Raw genomic sequence first — 19,474 nt, forward strand, 5'->3', positions numbered from 1 at the left:
GTAGTCCATTTTAGAGATGGTTCCATGGGGTGCTGAGAAGATGGCTTTGACACATACTGAATCTCTTACCCAAGTATTGTTGATTTTATTACATGAAAGAATACAAGGAAAATATTTAAAAATGCACAATAGTAGGTATTACATAAACATTGATAAAATGTTACTGCATTCTTCACTTAAAATTTATTTATTTTTAAGTTTGTCTGTATGCATGTGAGTCTGATTAAAGTCGCATTCACCATATGCATACAGGCTTCCGATTTCAGGAGAAAGAGGGCCTCAGTATCCCTGAAGCCTGAGTTAGAGGAGGTGATGATCTGCCATATAGAGAGTGGCTCCTATGCAACTGCAGCAAGCTCTCCAAAATTCTGAGCCTTCTCTCAAGCCCAATTATGGCACTCTTATATAGGGGAATCATTTATGCCACCTATAAGTGGCATAGCCTGTGTTATATGGCATCCTTAGATATGACCTTAACCACTATGACTATAAGGTCTAGTTAGGTGAGTATGTAACATGTAGAAGGCAAACAGATAAAGTAACCACTGTAAATGACCCAATTAAAATTCAAAAACAACATGGTTGATGAGAAAACAGACTTTATTTTGAAATGACCTTTAAGGGCTTCAAAGAATTATTATTACAGTTGGTTGTGGTGAAGCCCAATTGTCTACAGAAGCGTGACTCCTGTGAGGGAACATGTGGTAGTCCAAGCTAGCTGTCAGGACTTCTAGATAACTTGACAACATATAGAAAAGGCCAGCTGTTAGAGGACCACACTGTGTGCACCTGCCCCCAAGCCTAACACCTGGTGACTGGTGGACAGCAAAGAAAAGTAAAGTTAAAATGTGCATTAAGGGCCAATCACTAGGAAATCTGTGATCATCATCCACAGAAGTATTTACTATGATGTGAACAGGTTAAGGCAAGTGATGGCAAGAGCTGAGGAGCCAGGAAAGCACAGTGTATATAGCAGGCATGGCTTTTCTGTGCAGTGTGTAGGATGTTTATTAGGGTCACCTTAGATAACCCTATAGGCTACCTTGTTGGATTTGTTTGGCTCCTAAAGACAACAAAAAAACAAATAACTCTGTGGTCCCGTAACCTGGCGAAGGGAACAGATGAATGTCAGGATAGGTAGAGAGGAATATCTGCCTCATTAGATGAGGCTGGCAGGAGGATAGTGCTTTCCTACCCCTACATGCCCATCCTCACAGAGTTGTAAACTGTTTCCCAAATGGTAACTGTGCCTTTAGGGAGAGGAGAACCTGCCACAGAACAGGAGGCTATTGGTTTTGTTGTGCCTGATGAAGAAAAGGAAGGGGTGGTCTGCACAGAACGTTGGAACAACATCATCATCATCACAGTCGCAGTAAAATACATCTTTTCCAGCTGAAGATGCTGCAGCCTCGGTGCCGCCTTCATTGACCTCCACAACAGTCTTGTGAACAAACTTGGACAAACATAGGTCTCTCTCTGGAGACATTCCTGATAAATCAGCCTTGCCGCCTTGGAAGACATCCACCATTCCCAAGTGCTGAAACACAGACTTCATGTCATAATCCTCTTGCAGTTTAAATTTTGGAAGGAAAACCTCAACCATAGTGCTCTTCATAAAGTCAGGTTTGGTCCATGTCGTTAACGTCTCAAAAGTGAGATTGTTTTCCACCTGATAAAGCAGAATTAGAGACTGTCAGTTTCATGCTTGAGGTCTTACCAAGAGGCTCATAGTCACTTCCTGCTCAGAGAACATCATCCTACAGGGGGTCCCACTTATTTACATAGAGAGGCATTGTAAGGGTCCCACTGACCTGCTAGTTTGTGTGTGACTTCCCTGATGGGCATGGTGGCCAAGGAGCCCAGGAGTAGGAACACTTAGTTGTCATCTCCTAAATCTCTTCTAAAACATCATTTATTCTGATAGGTGTCCATGTCCAGGTGATAATGGTTTAAATTGTGCTTGCTTAAGTTTTGTTTTGTTTTAACTAGATTTAATTTTGTGCTCTTTTATGCTCTAAAGATTTGTCACTCATATTAGTTTAATAAAACACTGTATGCCCAGTAGCCAGTCAAGAAGTAGGAGCAGGGCAACCATACAAATATGATTCGAATATGAGGAGAGGTAGAGAGTCAGTCACCAGTCAGACAGTAGGAAGCAAGATGAGAATGCCTCACTGAGAAAAGGTACCAAGCCACGTGGCTAAACAGAGACAAGAATTATGGGTTAACTCAAGTTGGAAGAATAAATTAATATTAAGCCTGGTTAACAGACCAAACAGTTTAAAATTAATATAAGCCTCTGTGTGTTTCATTGGCACTCTATGACTGAAAGACTAGATAAGACAGAAGTTTTTAATCTATAGTTTTGAAAACAATAAACCATAGAAACTAAAACCATTAAAAAATGGTCAAGATAGGAATTGGTGTGAGCCATCCTGGAAGGAAATGTCTATCTAGGATTGGGTTCTTTGTGTTTTGTGGGCTGTTGGGGCATGAATATAAAATTACACCAAAAGCCTCATATCTGAACCCTTGTTTGGGAGGCTGCTAAGATTCAGGCATTAGGGGGTCTAGCTAAATGAAAATAGTGCCTGGAGGTATGTCTCTCAAGGTCATTCTCATTCCATATACATTCTTTCTCTGCTTCCTGTTTACTGAAGGTCTGAATTATCTGCCACATGCACCTGCCTTAATAGAAACCAAGGATGTGCAGGGTAACATAAAATGAGCCCTCTGAATCTGTGAGCCTACATAAATACTTCCTCTCCTAGGTTATTCATGTCAGACATTTTGTCAGTGATAAAAAACTAACACCAGAAGTGATGCCACAGTTAGGGAGCTGGATGGGAAGAGCCAGGGGAGCTATTCTGCTTACAAAGACCCCTTATGTCATGCACACTGCACTACCCTCCATTCAGAGTGTGGCTGATACACTACCCTCCATTCAGAGTGTGGCCGATGCACTACCCTCCATTCAGAGTGTGGCCGATGCACTACCCTCCATTCAGAGTGTGGCCGATGCACGACCCTCCATTCAGAGTGTGGCCGATGCACTACCCTCCATTCAGAGTGTGTCTGATGCACTACCCTCCATTCAGAGTGTGGCTGATGTACTACCCTCCATTCAGAGTGTGGCTGATACACTACCCTCCATTCAGAGTGTGGCCGATGCCCTACCCTCCATTCAGAGTGTGGCTGATGCACTACCCTCCATTCAGGGTGTGGCTGATGTACTACCCTCCATTCAGAGTGTGGTTGATACACTACCCTCCATTCAGAGTGTGGCCGATGCACTACCCTCCATTCAGAGTGTGGCTGATACACTACCCTCCATTCAGAGTGTGGCTGATGCACTACCCTCCATTCAGAGTGTGGCTGATGCACTACCCTCCATTCAGAGTGTGGCTGATGCACTACCCTCCATTCAGAGTGTGGCTGATACACTACCCTCCATTCAGAGTGTGGCTGATGCACTACCCTCCATTCAGAGTGTGGCCGATGCACTACCCTCCATTCAGAGTGTGGCTGATGCACTACCCTCCATTCAGAGTGGCTGATGCACTACCCTCCATTCAGAGTGTGGCTGATGCACTACCCTCCATTCAGAGTGGCTGATGCACTACCCTCCATTCAGGGTGTGGCTGATGCACTACCCTCCATTCAGAGTGTGGCTGATGCACTACCCTCCATTCAGAGTGTGGCTGATGCACTACCCTCCATTCAGAGGGTGGCTGACACACTGTGGGTATCCTGCTCCAAGGAAGACCAAGATGTGGCATTATGATGTGCCTGACTTTGTCCTGCCCAGCTGGCACCCCTGCTCTTCCTCTTTCTTGGATAAAAGGGCAATACTTTTTCTGTCTATTTTATCTTCTCTCAAATTAAAATAAATTGTTAACAAAAATTATGATACAGTTATATTTACAGGGAGGTAATTATGATCAAGCACTATGCTAAGCATCTTGCCCGAGTTGCCCTCCTTTCATCCTTTCGGGTACCATCTCCCTAGTGATGAAGTTATGTCATATGACAAGGTCACACCACCCACAATGGGAGTCTTAGACACAGATTTGATCCCAAAACGCAGAGCGTACACAGAGCTGGCAGCTGGGTCTGTAAGCACTAAATACTCAAATGGCAGTTGTCAAGTTGAGAACATTGAGCTCTGCTCTAATGAGAAAGGACACCAGGGACACTGGATTCTCCCTGAAGACATTTTAGTGTGGTGACTGCTAGGGACTCTCTTGCCTCACCTGGCTGAGGTCCACACCATTGTCCGGGAGCAGGACCACAAAGCTCAGCTCCAGGCCCTCATAGGGCATCTCCAGCACCTGTGCCTGTACTTCATTCACGTGGGCGAGGTTAAATCTGTCTTCCTGACGCATCATCTGCACTGGTCTCTCTTCCTTCTGAACACACAAATAAATGGCATAAAAGGTGTTATTCAGAGAGGTCAGAATGTTTCCATGTGAGCAGAAGTTAATGTCAGGAGTGTTCTCAGCACTCACAGTGAAAACACTATATGTGGTCCAGTGAACACTTAGTCAATGTCTGCCAGCCTCTTCCTGGTTTCATTAAAAAATAATTGTTAGGGCCGGGCGGTGGTGGCGCACGCCTTTAATCCAAGCACTCGGGAGGAAGAGGCAGGCAGATCTCCGTGAGTTCGAGGCCAGCCTGGTCTACAAAGGGAGTTCCAGGACAGGCTTCAAAGCTACAGAGAAACCCTGTCTCGAAAAAACCAAAAAAAAAATTGTTAGAAGTAGATATTGGACTGCTCTACATAGGGTTTCTAGAGTTGTGATAAAATAACATGAGCAGCAGTAGCATAAGGAAAAGGGTTTATTTCATCTTACAACTCTCAGGGCACATTGCATCCCTGAGGGAAGTCAGAGCAGGAACGCAGGCTGAAGCCGTGGAGGGGGCCGCTTATTGGCTTGTTCCCCATGGACTTCTTACCCAGCTTTCATACAGAGTCATGACTACCCACAGTGGGCTGGGCCAACACCAATAGCAAATCAAGAAATACCCAACAGAATTTCCTCTAGGTCAATCATATGGAGACAATTTCTCAGTGCAGAGTCCTTCATTTCTATTGGCTCTAGCTTGTGTCAAGGTCAAAACAAACCAAAACTTGCACAGGGATTTACTAGGGAAAGATGATGAATTATCCAGCAGGAAAAATGTGCTGTTAATAATATTAATATTTTAAAGTCACAGTTGGATCTAAAGTGATCTACAAAGGGTCATGTTCCAAAGCCTTTGTCCACACGCTGGCATAATAACACAGACAGTAAATACTCTTTTTTTGTATCATTTTTTGTGGAGTTTAACCTTTCATTCAGAAAATTAAGTTTCAAATGGTTTTCTGTACTTACCTGTTTTCCTTCTTCCTGTACTGAGGTTCAAACCCAGCACCCCACAGGACATGCAGTCTCTGCCACTGAGCCCCAGAGCTACACATTCACAGCCGACTACAACTCTCAGTGTTATTTCTTCATCACACTGGCATGAACTTTTGGATAATGTTACTTACCAGACTTATCTTAAATGGCATTTCACGGGTGTCTTCTGTGTCAAACTCTTTATTCCATCTTCCTTTGAAATATAAGGTATTGACAAGAACCAGCCTGGTCTCTAGATCATCTGAGTCATTTGACAGCAACTCTGGAATTTTCCCTTTCGAGATAACAGAGACTTTATTCAGGTTCATTTAATACATGTATGGGAAATAAGTTGATGTGATATCTGGGCAGATCCAAGCATCATGTTTTCAAATTTTGTGCTTGTGGATAAACATATTTTTTTTAAAAAAACAAATAAAAAAACAATACCCATGTTTGACTTGATGTCATGCCCACATGGCCAAGGTAAGGATTGTGAAAGACTTCTAAGACTGTTGGGAGTTGAGGACACAGGTTAAAGAATCCAAGGCTAACTCCAAAATAAACCAATTATATCTTCTTTATTATAAGGGACAAACTCACGGAACAGAAATGAGAAGTCCAACCTCAGCTGTGTAGCGTGGGAACCAGAGAGAGAAAGAGAGAGAAACTGAATGCTGGGCAGGTTGGCAGTTTTCTCTAGGAACCCAAAAGGTCACCCCCTAATTGATCCAATCCACAGAGGTTCCTCATCACCTCCTCCTTTTGTCTAAATAAGAGAGTTCCAAACCCAATACAAAACTATATACACTAGGAACAGATATCAAGTATAAAATTAGGATTACAACCAGCATAAACAATACTAAGCAAGAAACACATGCTAAATGTTTTAATAAACATTCTATCCTAAAGTCTTGCATCAGAAATGGCTTGGCTAAATCAAACAAGGAAGGTAACCATGATTATCTAATCTTCAAACTCACTGAAGACTGAGAAGGGAGATAATATTACTGGAGTAGGCAGGAAGTACAATCACAACTTCCAAAACATGCGGTATATGACAGAGACAACTGGCTACCTGAGCAATCAGCCAAGGTCTCACTGGTGCATTTGGGTATTTGGGCACCGACCCTTCCCACCTGCGGCTCCAGCCAGCCACCACTAAGGATCTGTAATTTGCACTGACAGAAGGCTCTGGATTTTCTCTTTATCCAGGTCATCAACTTTTGAAATCACTTTGATTGCCTTAATGACTGCTCTTAATTTAAGCATATTTTTCAGTGTCTCATGTGCTAAAACCAATTCGAACTGCTCAAAGCTTACATTTCCTGGGCACATGGCTACAACAGCGCCACCACAACCAGGAAGCTGAGTCTGGAGAATCACTAGAGTCCAGGAGTTCTGGATTACAGTGCGCTTTGTTGATGGGGCGTCTGCACTAATTTCGGCATCATAAGTCTCTCAAAGAGAGCAAGTGTGGGAAAAGCTGAAAAAAATGACTCCAGGATGGAAAACAAAGAAGCAGGAAATGTGGAAGGGGCCACAGGAGACCAAGGTTTCCCCTGGGTGCTAAGGTCAGTTGCCATCTTGATTGGATTTCGAAACGTCTAAGAGACATGTCTCTGCGCAGGTCTGTGAGGACATTTCTAAGTGAGAGGACGCTCCCCAGAGTGGGCAATGCCTTCCTCTGCTGCCCCGACTAAAGGACTGAGGGAGAAGCAGCACTGCTTTTGCCTGCCTGCCTTCAGCCCTCGCTGCTGAGTGCGTCTGCACTGTTCACACCTCTGCACCTGCCATTTTCAGCTGACACTGGAGCCCAGTAGCTTTGGTCTTCATGTGGACCAAGACTAGTGCCTCTCTGGAATCCTCTATGCTTTCCATTCCAGGCTGAGACTGCTGAGGTCTCCAACCCCATAGATTGAGCAGCTACCAGATTCTCAGCCTCTCCACATGCAGATGGTTTTTGTGGGACTACTCAGTCAGTATTTTATATGCTAATCTACTGAATCCCCCTAGTAATACGTATTCATTCTGTTCCTCTAGAATACTCTGACTAATACACTACTGTTAGATACAGTGTCTCATCTAGCTCTCCATAGTCATGCCCAGTTTCAGCATAGCACAACACATCAGAGACTCAAGGACAGAAATAGTTTGTGAAGAAGGTATTGTTATCATATACTTTGGAGTGCTGTCCATCCCTGGAAGAGATAGTGCAGGTCAGAGGACAGATTCCCTTCTTCTGTTTAAAGAGCATCCTTTCAGCGTAGAAGAGAATTCTCGCTAACTTGCGATGTCAAGTGTGCCCAATAGGTAAAGACTACAATAAGAATTGTCAAATATTTGCTGAGTACACATAAAAGAGAGATGGCTCAGAAGTTAAGAGCACTGCGTACTCTTCCAAAGACCCCGAGTTCAATTCCCAGCATCCATGTGGTGACTCACAACTATCTCTAATGAGATCTGGTACCCTCTTGAGGAAGAGACCTGGTAAATGGTAATCATCAATTTAGACCATGAAATCTCATATGGACAAGTTCAATGAACTGCTATATAATGGGCTGCCCATACATGCTTCAGCATGACCAGGGTATATATTTCATTTCATTTCAGAAAAAAGAATGCATCCAGAGGCATCTGAAATGTTCAACTACCAGACAATGATCTCAATGATTTCAAAGACCAATTTTGGAGCATGTCATCTCTAAAATAAAAACAAATAAAGTTCAACCCCTATTGGGAGACTCATTGAGGTTAATGTAAGTGAGCAGGCCTGACAGTATCTCCAATGGAAGTCGTGTCTAGTTTTACCAAAATATAAGTAAGGACTCTGAAGCAGTAAATATGGAAGCAGAAACAGTGGTAGATGTGGTGGGAGCTCAGACAACACAGACTGCAGGAAGAACCAGCTCAGGGTAAAATTATGGGGGAGATCTCCACATGAATCTCCATCTCAGAGGTGGTGGAGTCACATGACCTGCCAACAGTAGGACCACTCCTGTCTTCTATTTTTTATTGTGACATTATATATATATATATATATATATATGATGAATTTCACAGATAGACCGATTCTAGATCCATACCAACAGCTCCTCTTCAAATACATTTTACTTAGGCAAAATGAAATTCATGCATGAACCATTAGCAGCCACACACAATGATATCTTTACACATGCTAATCTCTTCTGGCAAACACCTAAGCCACTACTGCCACATGTTAACTGATGAACTTTTTCCCAGAGTGCCTTCTTTCTGGATGAATGCCAAGCTGGAAAGGTAGGAACATGTTTTTCTCATGCTCTGCACTGCACTAGAATTGCAAATTTAACTGTTTTCATGTCAAGTGTGAGATCTATGCCCTAGTCCACAAGGCTTCAGACTACAAGTCCTTTCCCTGTACATTGACATCCTTTTTCCTCTAAACCTCTTTGAGAAGCCTAGGGTAGCCTCTTTGAGATTTGCCTACCCCAGCTTCCCGAATGTTGGGATTATAGGCATATCCTACCACAGCCAAATAACCCCTTCTTATCACTGCTGACCCCACAGCAGCCACCCTTGCCTTCTAATGCAAACCGCTAAGACTGGAAAGTCAGGCCCATGATTTCTTATGACATTTGTATCAACCACTCTGTCCTGAAGAAATATACAAGTAACTGTATTTTTTAAATCTAAGAGCCAGAATCAAACTTCCATGAATTCACTGACGTCTGAATTATACCACATATAATGATGTTAGTCTGCATTGCTTTAACTCTCTGAAATAACATGAGATTAGTCCATGGGGGTGGGGAGAAGGGAAAGGTAAGAAAGAGGAGGGAAGGAAGAAGAGGGAGGGGTGGATGGAAAGGACAAGAATGTGAGTGTGAAATATCTTGAAATTCTGACCTTTAGTCTGTTTGGAGACCCACATGTTTATGTGCTTCCTGGACTTTTCTGGAGCTTTGGCAAAGGACAGCTGCTCCAGCTCCGAGTGGTAGAATCGAAGACAGGACTCCTTAAAGGTCTTTGGAGAGAAAAGTGATCAGAGAGGTAACACTGAAAATTAAAGTGTCAGCAAGAATCCCAACACTCTGAATACTAAGGCATTAAAAAATAAACTAAAGTGAGTGTAGATATCACTTTAAGTAACAAATGTCTTCATGTACTAGGCCTTTGTTAGTGGGAATGACCAGACATAAATAAATAAAATTTATAAGTGTCAGATTTAAAATATTTCAAAGTATCATTATAGAATTGTCATCTTTGGGGAACGTTATGGAGTTGAGTTCCCCTATATAGCCTACCCTGTCCTGGAATTCATGACCCTCCTGTCTCAGCCTCCTAAATGCAGATGTTACAGATGCACATCATAACATTAGCTAGAACTTGTCTCTTAATTTTTTAAATTTCTCTAGAGTCCTTCAGTAGGAATCTTTAGCAATAAGTATTTGAATACAATTGATGTCATTCTACTGATACAACTTACTGGGAGGAATTCGTAAGTGATCTCTGCAAAGAGCCGGTTGGCCACTCTAAGCAAGTACTTTCTGCTGGGCTTGTTCAGATTACTGAGAAGCCTCTGGAAGCTTTGATGAATGCTGTCTTCTGTGTTTAAACAAAGTGCCTGTGGAGGAAAAGAATAGAACACTGTGAGCTCAGTGAGAAACATTTTGATTTCAAAGGAATTTTCAAGCTAAAGGGATGGCTCACATAATAAATTACATGAGTATAATACATAGGAAATTACATGAGTATCTAATGCAGGGTGGTGTGGGATTTAAAGAGATAGGATTATGAATTCACCTTCCTTGCCAATAAATATTAAAAATATATTGCTTTGAAAATAAGTTAGAACACAGCAACCCATGATTCATCTTTAGTTCCTGCCCCATGAAACAGGGTGTACGTATTCTGACCCTCACTGCTCGGCAACTCTAAGGCAAGTAAAACAGGTGTCAGGTGACAGGGAACTTACCTGAGACATCTGGACTGCAGTGTCTCCCTTCGCCCCCAAGAGGACCATAGCTAGAGCAGAGGAGATGCTCACAGGAGAATAACATACATTTTTCGAAGGGTTGTTTTGACAAAGGATCTTTAAAAGGTGGATGGCAAAGGTGCCGTTTGCTTCAGACAGAGTGTTCATGATGCAGAGTCTGGAGGCAAAGGAGAAATGGTACTCAGTACAGTGCTGGAGGTTCCCTGATCTGACTTGGGGAAATCTGGGACTCTACTCTTGGTTCTCATTTCAAAGCTCCTAAGTACTTAATATTTCAAATTTAAGTTTTATTCTCAGTCACAGTCCTTCCAATATTAAGGTTATTATCTAAGTGTAGTCAGGACAGCAGACCAAACTAGCATCTGTCCCATCTGCATATATAGAAGGTCAGATCATCAGGAGGGCACACACAGGACACTGCTGAGAGAGGGGGATTCTAGTCTCCTTCCATACAGTCCAGTTTCTCTCTCTGAAGATGGTAAAGTCAAGGATGAAGAAAAGAAGGGATAAAAGAGGAAGGGAAGGGAAAAAAAACAGCCATGAGCATCCAGATCGTCTGGCCTGTCTTCAGCAAAGCTGGGTTCTGTGTGTGCCTGTGAAGAATCCTCTGAGATGTCCAGGTGTGCATTAGACAGTGTCTCCACATTTGCAGTTGCTGCAGGAAAGACCCTGAGATGTTGAATGAGACACTAAGACAATCTGGTGTCATCAGCTCTGCTGTGCAGCAGGAACCACCACCTGCAGTGGCTGCTCGGAGGGCAATGATCAGCTGATCCCACCAAGTCTGCTTCTCTGTTGAGCATGCCTCAGTCCCGGATAAATGGACAGCTTGGTCCAGACTAAATGGCTTCTCCTAACTTCCTAACAAAAATCCGAGTCCCTGCACATCCCATGACTGTGCGCTCCCTGTCACATGACCCTTGAGCACTGGAAGCTTGTTCCAGAATGCTTTCCACTGTGTTAAAATGCAGATCACACATCCTAGGCAGATTCACAACATCACAACTCAGACTTCTACCTTCCGCCTATGCAGAAAGACACAGCATCTTGAGAGAGCGCTCAGGTTATTTTATCCTTCCCCTAGTTCCCCCAAAACTCTTCAGGGAAGTTGGGGCTGCTTTGTTTCAATGACTTACCATCTGATCTTCTCATCTGACCTTTTTGCCACCCCTACATGCTTTCCCATCCTTATGTCCCTTTAAATTTAAATCTGGGTCCCCAAAGTGGTGTTTATTCCACTGAGAAAGTCATCTACCCCATCACTATCAGTGAGTTCAAGCTATTCAGTCATCTCTTTTTCAACCTCAGGGTCTCTGCTGTGTTAGTCTAATCCTCCTGCCTCAACCATTTCTTTATTCACTCCTAAGTGCACTCCTTTCTCTTACTGATGGTTCTCCCCACTATTTAAGTTCTCTGAAGGAATAGGAGATATCTGGCACCCTGATGCTAAGTGCTTGAAGCATGTTCAGGATAAATTTTGGGGTTACAATCAACATGTGCCATTTTAAGAGGGAAAATGGGCAGTGCTTAGATTGGAGTAGAGCCTGTAGGGCTAAAAGGGCCCAGAAGTAACAGACAATATTTTGCAGATCCTTGAGTAGAGGACAGAGTTAGTCAAATGGGCTAATTGGTAGAACCTGAGAGGAAGAAGGACAGAGGACAGTGGAGAAGGCCGCTGAGGCTCTGCTGTACCTATTCCTGACTGAGATGGATCAGTACAGCTCCAGAACCCCAACAATAAGATCAGCATTGCTACCACTGCCCAACTGGGGTTTCAAGAGAAGTGACCTCTATAAAGACCCACTAGACACTACCTTTCCTCTATTCCTTTTAATTCTAAGGTCCTGGGATTCCATTTCTGGACTCAGTTTTGTCCTTCTAAAGGTGGCCTCTACATCCCCCACAACCCTGGACTGAGCCAGACACCCTCACCTGCCAATATCACAGTCTCCCAGCACAGTGTTCAAGGCTTCAGGTCCCAGAGTGCTGCTTTGCTGCCTTCCCTGTCCAGGAAGCCTCTTTATTCTCTGCAGGGTGTGGACTTCATGATCAGGGCCCCAGGCTAGGGGAGGAAGAAATTACCTGACCTCATCCAGGTCTGGCCTCTGCTTGGTTGGGACAGTTGGGGATTGGGAAACACATGAGTCCTGGAGAAAGAAAAATCTAGTGAGAACCTTAGGTCTCTGGTGGGCAGGGTACCATGGGAGTAAGTTCATAGGATGCAAAGAGCACACATTGGCTGTCCATGGTTGATCCCAAACCTCTGTTCAGTCCAGGAATTCAGCTGTGAAGGTCTTTGCTCCAGGTGTCCTGTTAAGTCTACCCTAGGGTAGACATACAGAATTCAGATGCTGACTTCTAGAGGGGACTATTGTGGAAATTTTGATTGTATTCTGGTACTCCATAGCCTGACAATAAAGCTTATGTTGAATTAGAGTTTTGAACTAGCTAATAATTGACCAAAATTAGCCATAGAGGCTTTGGGAACCAAGGACAAATAGAGAGACACAGGAAAGAGAAGGGAGGTATTTAGAAAACTTCTCTTTTGAATCAAGGGTGGAGAGAGAAAGAAGCTCACTTGTTCATCTCCCTGCCTGGGCCAGAGGAATATGCACAGAGTCTGGTAGCCCCCATTAGCTCCACCCATGAGCTAGCTAATTAGTGAACTAACTAACCTCAATAGGAATTATCCCAGTCTGTGACTGGTTCCTGCCGTAAGCCCTTTAAAGATTTTCCCACACAGGTAATTCAGTGCTTCCCTCAGTTTGGAAGCCCTCCTACTGCAGAGAGTTCCTCTATTTTCCTTTAGTTACTTGTACAAGTAAGTTTGCCAGGGTGTGTGTGTGTGTGTGTGTGTGTGTGTGTTCATTCTTAGTCATCACAAGCAGCAGATAACATGTGGCAGACTTCTCGACCGGCGAGAAAAAACAACCACCACATCAGAATTTCACTCAGATTACGCTTTACTGGAGTGCCCTTGATTGATGGGGAGCATGAAACAAAAGGGGCAGGAAATGAGGGGCAGGAAGGGAAGGGTAGGGAGAGCATGAAGCGAAGGGGCAGGGAGCTAAGTGGAGAGACAGCATGAAGCAAAAGGGTGAAGGGCTCTTAGGCAGCTGCTTAAATAGGGAAATGGCACACAGGTCGCCCTGTGATTGGCTGCCACCAACAGCTGACATCAGACCGCATCAGGATAGGCTCAAGGATCCTCATCCACCGCGCATGCGGGAAACGGGGGACACGCAGCTCTCAAAGGCATAGCCAAATATGGAGTTGTTTATTTCCAACAAGACAGGATGTCGGCGACATCTTGTAATGGCGATCCTGTCCAGGTCACTACATAACACACTCAAATCAACTGTCCAGGCTGACTTGGTGACAGTTGCTTGTCCAGTACCTGAGTCCTCGGGTGAAGAACATCTGAGCTGAGCCCAACTATTGTCCTCAGAGATCTTCACTTCCGGTTGTAGACGTGTTCTACACACAGCCTTACTGTGCCACAGCTCGTATTATAGCCAGGTATGTTTTTCTTTTGAAATACACAACATACTCCTTTGAAGAGTGACACATGTTCTAATTATCTCCACGTTGTCCAGCATTCCTCATTCCTAGGAGTCACGTGAATTTTGGAAAGCTGAGCAGAGGAGGCTGGGTTCCTGGGCAAAGAACAAGATAAAAAATGAATAAACATAGAACTAAAAGCAGATTATTTTCCTGATAAGCCAGGGACAAGGAGACAGAAAAGTAGAAAACTAACTGACCCCAGTGCTAGGGTTTGGACCTGAATTCTACCCCAAAGGCTTAGTCACCGGCTTGTGGCACAACTGAGTGGTGACAGAACCTTTAGAGGAAAAAATCTGAAGGTCATTGGGGGTATGCTGGAAGGACTGTTAGATCTGGGGCTTCTTCCTCTCATGTTTCATAGCCACTGTGAAGGCACAGCTTCCTACACCCTGCACCTCTGCCATGATGCTCTCCTGTACTGCGGGCCTCCAAACTACTGAAATCACAGATCCGGACCTCTGAAACTGCGATTCACAGTGAGCCTGGCCTTCAAGTACAGTGGTAGTTTTGTTGATTGTTTTTGTTTTAATCGTTGATTCTGTCACAGCAGAGAAAGTTGACTTCCTTTTGTAAGAGTCAAAGCAGAGGGACTTCGTGGCTGTGCAGATTTGGGAAACTTGGCTGTTATCTTTCTCTCCTGCCTTGTCTGAAGGTCACAAGGCAACTTAGATTTGACTTGGTAGCTTTGATTACTGTGATGGACTCCATCTAGATTTTTCATCTGCTCGGTTAGGATGGGGACTGGAGGAAGTCTTGTGTTAGTAGAGCCCCGAATGAATGAGTATTGTTGACATAGGCATGGCTAGGTGTCAAGGACCCCAATGTCTCAGTCCCATGATAGGGGCAACGCTTTACCTGGATGAGGCTTAGAGGAATGGCAAAGCTTTCCTCCTGGGCTTGTGTGTGACATAAGACCACGGTGTACAAAAACAAACAATGGCAGCTTCTTCCTGCCAGGGAATTGCAGCCTGAGACTGCTTGCCTCATACCTACACTAGCCAACCCTCTCCCTGTGCTGTACATGATAAAGATGCTGAGGTTCTGGGTTGCCATGGTAGCTGGTATGGTTCCATCAGAGTACCCATACCCTACTGGACAACAGCTTTTATGAACATGTGTCTGTATTTCTGTCCTTTCTTCATTCCCTTGCAGTCCCCAATCTCGGTTCCAGGACCCAGGCCACTCAGGTGAAGGTAGTTAGGGCCTAGACCGAGAACTCACTCCTCCCCAATAGGCAACAACCTGGAATTTTATTAGCTGTTAAATAACCTCTAAGTAGAACTTTCCTCTCTAACCCCGGGAAACAAATTTTTTTAAAAAAAAATTTGGATTCTGCATACACTTTCTATATTTCCCATCAGTCTCTCCAAGTGAACCCAGTTCATGAAGGTTCAAATATGCTCCCTAAAATTTTAATGTGCTTTGTGGTTTATTGTTTCCGTTTTAAAGCAAACTACTCCTAATCTTCATGAGCAAGTGGCAAGAAGGCAGCATTTTCCAGGGGGATACATGGGCCCAGTGCCAAGGAAGTCTCCTGAGTCGGGACCTGAAACCTGAGCCCCTTGACAAGAGATCTGGGTTGGAGTGCTCATTTAAAAGGAAGCATAGGACAGGGTAGAGGGGGACAGGGAGGAAGGGAGGGGAGCAGAGAAAAATATATAGCACAATAAAAAAGAAAACAATTAAAAATGAAAAGAAAGACTAAAAATTTACCATTTATTAAAGATGAAAGAAAAACTGCATGTTAAAAGAAGAAGACATATCATGAAAAAAAAAAAGGAAGCAGATGTTACTGAAAACAAGAAGGAGGAGGTAGAAAGTTCAACTCACTGAAACATGAACTTGATTCAGGATTTTCACACACCACCAAAGGGAAGCCAGGCTCTGGTGTTTGGCTATTTGTTTACACCGAAAACCCTAGGGGAATGATTGTGACTCTCAACTTCTATGTCAGTGGTAGTGTGGCCTCTGTACCAGAGCACCACCATCGAAAGTGACACAAGAGGAACTGGGAATTTCATAGTTCTGGCAACCTATCTCTCGATGGTCATCCAGGCCGATTCCATTTCCTTGATATTATGAATACGTAGAGTCCTGTAGGAATAGGCCCAGGAGTTGCATGGTCGCTCTGTTTAGCTCTTTGAGGAAGCTCTGTGCTGATTTTTTTAGTGGCTGCTCTAATCACACAAACAGTGAGAGCATATGGGCTCTTCTTTCCCCATCCTCACCAGTACTTGTTGGCATTGGTTTTATTCATGGCGGTCATACTGATAAGGAATTTCAAAGTAGTTTTAGCTGCATTTCCCTGCTATCCAAGTATGTTTAAAACCTCCAGATGTATTCACTGACTGCTCATCTGACTTTCTTGAAAACTCATGTTCAGCCCTTTAGTTCATTTTTAAAGAATTCTTTTCTTGTTTAGCTTTTGAGTTCTTTATTCTGGGTATTAATGCTCTGCCTCCCATTCTTAAGGCATTCTTCACTTTCTTTTCCAGAAGTTTCAGAGAATTAGGTCTTACACTAAGGCCTATTTGGAGTTAATTTTTGTGTAAGGTCAAAGAAAAGGATCCGCTGTCTCCTTTCTACATGAAGAAGTCCCGAAGAAACACAAAATAAAAGAAACCTATCTGGACATAATAAAGCCTATAGGAGATGAACATTTCACACTGTAGACGCTTCCAAAGAGCCTGAAAGAGTACTAGACATCTTCTAGTGTCTTCTTCAGTTTCCCTTTTGAGTATTTTAAAGGTTTCATTACAGAGGTTGTTGAAGTCTTCCGTTGGGCTTATTCAGAGTCATTTTCTTAGGCTGTTTTGAATGGGATCCTTTGCTTGGTTTTTCCCTCAGCATGTTTATTATGATGCTGATTTTCTATGCTAATTTCTTAATCTGCCACTTTGTTTAAAGTATGCACAGGCTCTAGGAATTTTCTGGGGGCGGAAGAGATTGCTCAATGATTAAGAATGCCGGATACTCTTCTAGAGGACCCAGGTTTGATTTCTATCACCCACATGGTAGCTCATAACTGTCTGTAACTGCAGTCCCAGGGAATCCACCAGGCATATACTTGGTGCAAATACATACATGCAGGTAAAACACTCATGCACCTACAAACAATGAACAAGTTTAAAAAAGAACATTCTAGTGGATTCTTTAGGATCTCTTTCACACAGAATCATTTCATCTGCAAATAATAATACTTTAACTTCTTCCTTTCCTATTTATGGCCTTTCTATTTGACTGTCTTCTATTGCTTTATTAGTATTGTCAACACTGCATTGGCATGATGCAGCAAGTGGACACCTTCATCATTTTCCTGATTTGAGTACAAATACTTTTTCCTATACTATTATTAATATTCTCAAGCATAATACTAGCTACATGTCCAGCAGATATAGGCTTTATTATATTCTGATATGTTTCCTTTATTTCGTGTTTCTTCAGGACTTTTATCATGAAGGGATATAGGTTTTTGTCAAGAGCCTTTTCTGTATTTATCCGGATGATCACATGATTGTGTCCCTGGGTCCATTTATGTCATGGATTATAACTGTTGATTTGAATGTATTGAACTACCTGCTCTAGCTTGCTCTCTGTCGCTTTGATAAAGCACTGACCACAAGCAATTTGGGGGAAAGAACTTACTTAAGTTCATAGGTTACATGGTTACATCATAAGAGAAGCCAGAGCTGGAGCTCAAAGCAGTTTCTTCTGACAGGAACTGAAGCAGAAACAATGGGGGACACTGTTCACTGGCTGGTTCCCCACGACTGGCCAAGCTTCTCACTGGCTTGCTACCCATACCTGACTAAGCCTGCTTTCTTATACAATCCAGGACCACATTGTCAGGGATAGCATGTCCCCTAGTGCTCTGGGCTTTCCCACATCAATTTTTAATTAAGAAAATGTCCCGTAGAGGTAAAAGGGACACTCCTCCATTCCTGGTGGGAGTGAAAACTGGCACAACCACTTCAGATATAACTATGGTAATTTCTCAGAAAATCGGGAAACAACCCACCTCAAAACCCAACAATACCACTTTTGGGTGTATACCCAAAGCATGCTCAATCATACCACAAGGACATGTGCTCAACTATATTCATAGCAGCATTATTTGTCATAGCCAGAGCCTGGAAACAACTTAAGTGCCCCTCAACTGAAGAATGGATAAGGAAAATTGGTACATTTACACATTGGAGTACTACATAGTGGAAAAAAAAATGACATCTTGAAATTTGCGGGCAAATGGATATATCTAGAAAGCAAAATATTAAGTGAGGTAACCCAGACCCAGAAAGACAAATATCATATGTACTCACTCATAAGTGACTTTCAGACAGAAAGCAAAGAAAAACCATCCCACAATTCACAATCACAGAGAACCTAGACAACAAAGAGGACCCTAAGAGAGACATACATGGATCTAATATACGTTGAGGGTAGAAAAAGACAAGATCTCCTGAGTAAATTGGGATCGTGGGGATCATGGGAGAGGCTAGACACTGAGGGGAGTGGACAGAAATATATACAGCTCAATAACTCAATAAATACGATTTTAAAAAGGGAAAATGTCCAACAGAGAAGCTCACAGGCCTATCTGATGGGGGTAATTCTTCAACTGAGGGTCCCTCTTCCTGGGTGATTCTGGTTTCTGTCAAGTTGATGCAAACTAATCAGCATACCATCACCAATCTCTGGAACAAACCTGCTAATCCTATAAATGGTCTTCTTCATATTTCCTGATTGCAAGGATTTTGTTCAGGTTTTTGTTGTATGGTTTGTTTTTTGTTTTGTTTTTCTTTGCATCTGCGTTCACCTATGTAAAGGGAGATTTGTCCATAATTTGCTTTTTTATATCTGTTTTCTCTCTTGATCTCATTTTGGTATCAAGATAATGCTAGCGCTGAGTAAAAGCTTGGTAGAGTTCCTTCCTTTTTTTTTATTTACATAATAGTTTGAGGAACATTGGTGTTCCAGTTCTTTGAGGGTCCGGAAGAACTCAGCAGTGATTCAATCAGAACAATTTTCCGGCACCTATTCAGTATTTAGTGTACATCTTTCTGTATCGACTGTGTTTGTTGCACACCTGGGTCCATTATTTGCTGCTACAAATGTGGTAACAGAGAACATCCAACTAACTCACTGTCCTTTCATGGACTTGTGTGAGACATGACTGGGATATGTCCTAGAGTGAATCTTCTGGAACCCATGACACATGCTGACTGAGGATAGTGCCAGAGTATGTCGTGGGTTAGCCTTACCACTTTCATGATCCCATGGGCCTCTATAACCCTACTTTCCGGCTTCTGGTAAGATTAACTTCATGACAGGAAACTGATGATGCTTTATGTGTATTTTTCTGATTATGAACTTACTGATTCATTTTATCTGACTTACCGTAATTATTTGTGTGTGTGTGTGTGTGTACAAGCTGTGGTGCTCACAGTGAGGTTAGAGGTCAGCCTGCTGGAATCAGTTCTCTTCTTCCTCCATGAGCATTCCAGCAATCACTCAACAGTCAGGCATGGCAGCAAGCACCTTCAGCTACTGA

The 19,474-nt window shown here is 43.1% G+C and overlaps 1 protein-coding gene across 1 annotated transcript; it reads right to left on the reverse strand.

Annotated features, from left to right (window-relative positions):
• Window positions 1-1,200: 1,200 nt before the first annotated feature.
• Window positions 1,201-10,512, reverse strand: LOC142848793 (serpin B9-like). Its single transcript, XM_075970970.1, has 6 exons — window positions 10,339-10,512; window positions 9,850-9,987; window positions 9,270-9,387; window positions 5,534-5,676; window positions 4,254-4,409; window positions 1,201-1,669 (listed from the first exon to the last, which is right to left on the reverse strand). Exons 1-6 carry the CDS (start codon window positions 10,504-10,506, stop codon window positions 1,253-1,255), a joined length of 1,140 nt encoding a protein of 379 aa, XP_075827085.1. The 5' UTR covers window positions 10,507-10,512; the 3' UTR covers window positions 1,201-1,252.
• Window positions 10,513-19,474: the final 8,962 nt, after the last annotated feature.

Source organism: Microtus pennsylvanicus, chromosome 4, assembly GCF_037038515.1.
Source record: "Microtus pennsylvanicus isolate mMicPen1 chromosome 4, mMicPen1.hap1, whole genome shotgun sequence".
In the NCBI taxonomy this organism is placed as follows: Eukaryota; Metazoa; Chordata; class Mammalia; order Rodentia; family Cricetidae; genus Microtus; species Microtus pennsylvanicus.

Coding starts and splice junctions, on each gene's coding strand:
- LOC142848793 (XM_075970970.1), bottom strand. CDS start 10,506: ATGAACACTCTGTCTGAAGCAAACGGCACCTTTGCCATCCACCTTTTA. Junction 9,988..10,338: donor CTGCAGTCCAGATGTCTCAG/GTAAGTTCCCTG, acceptor TTTCCTCCACAG/GCACTTTGTTTAAACACAGA. Junction 9,388..9,849: donor TCACTTACGAATTCCTCCCA/GTAAGTTGTATC, acceptor TTCTCTCCAAAG/ACCTTTAAGGAGTCCTGTCT.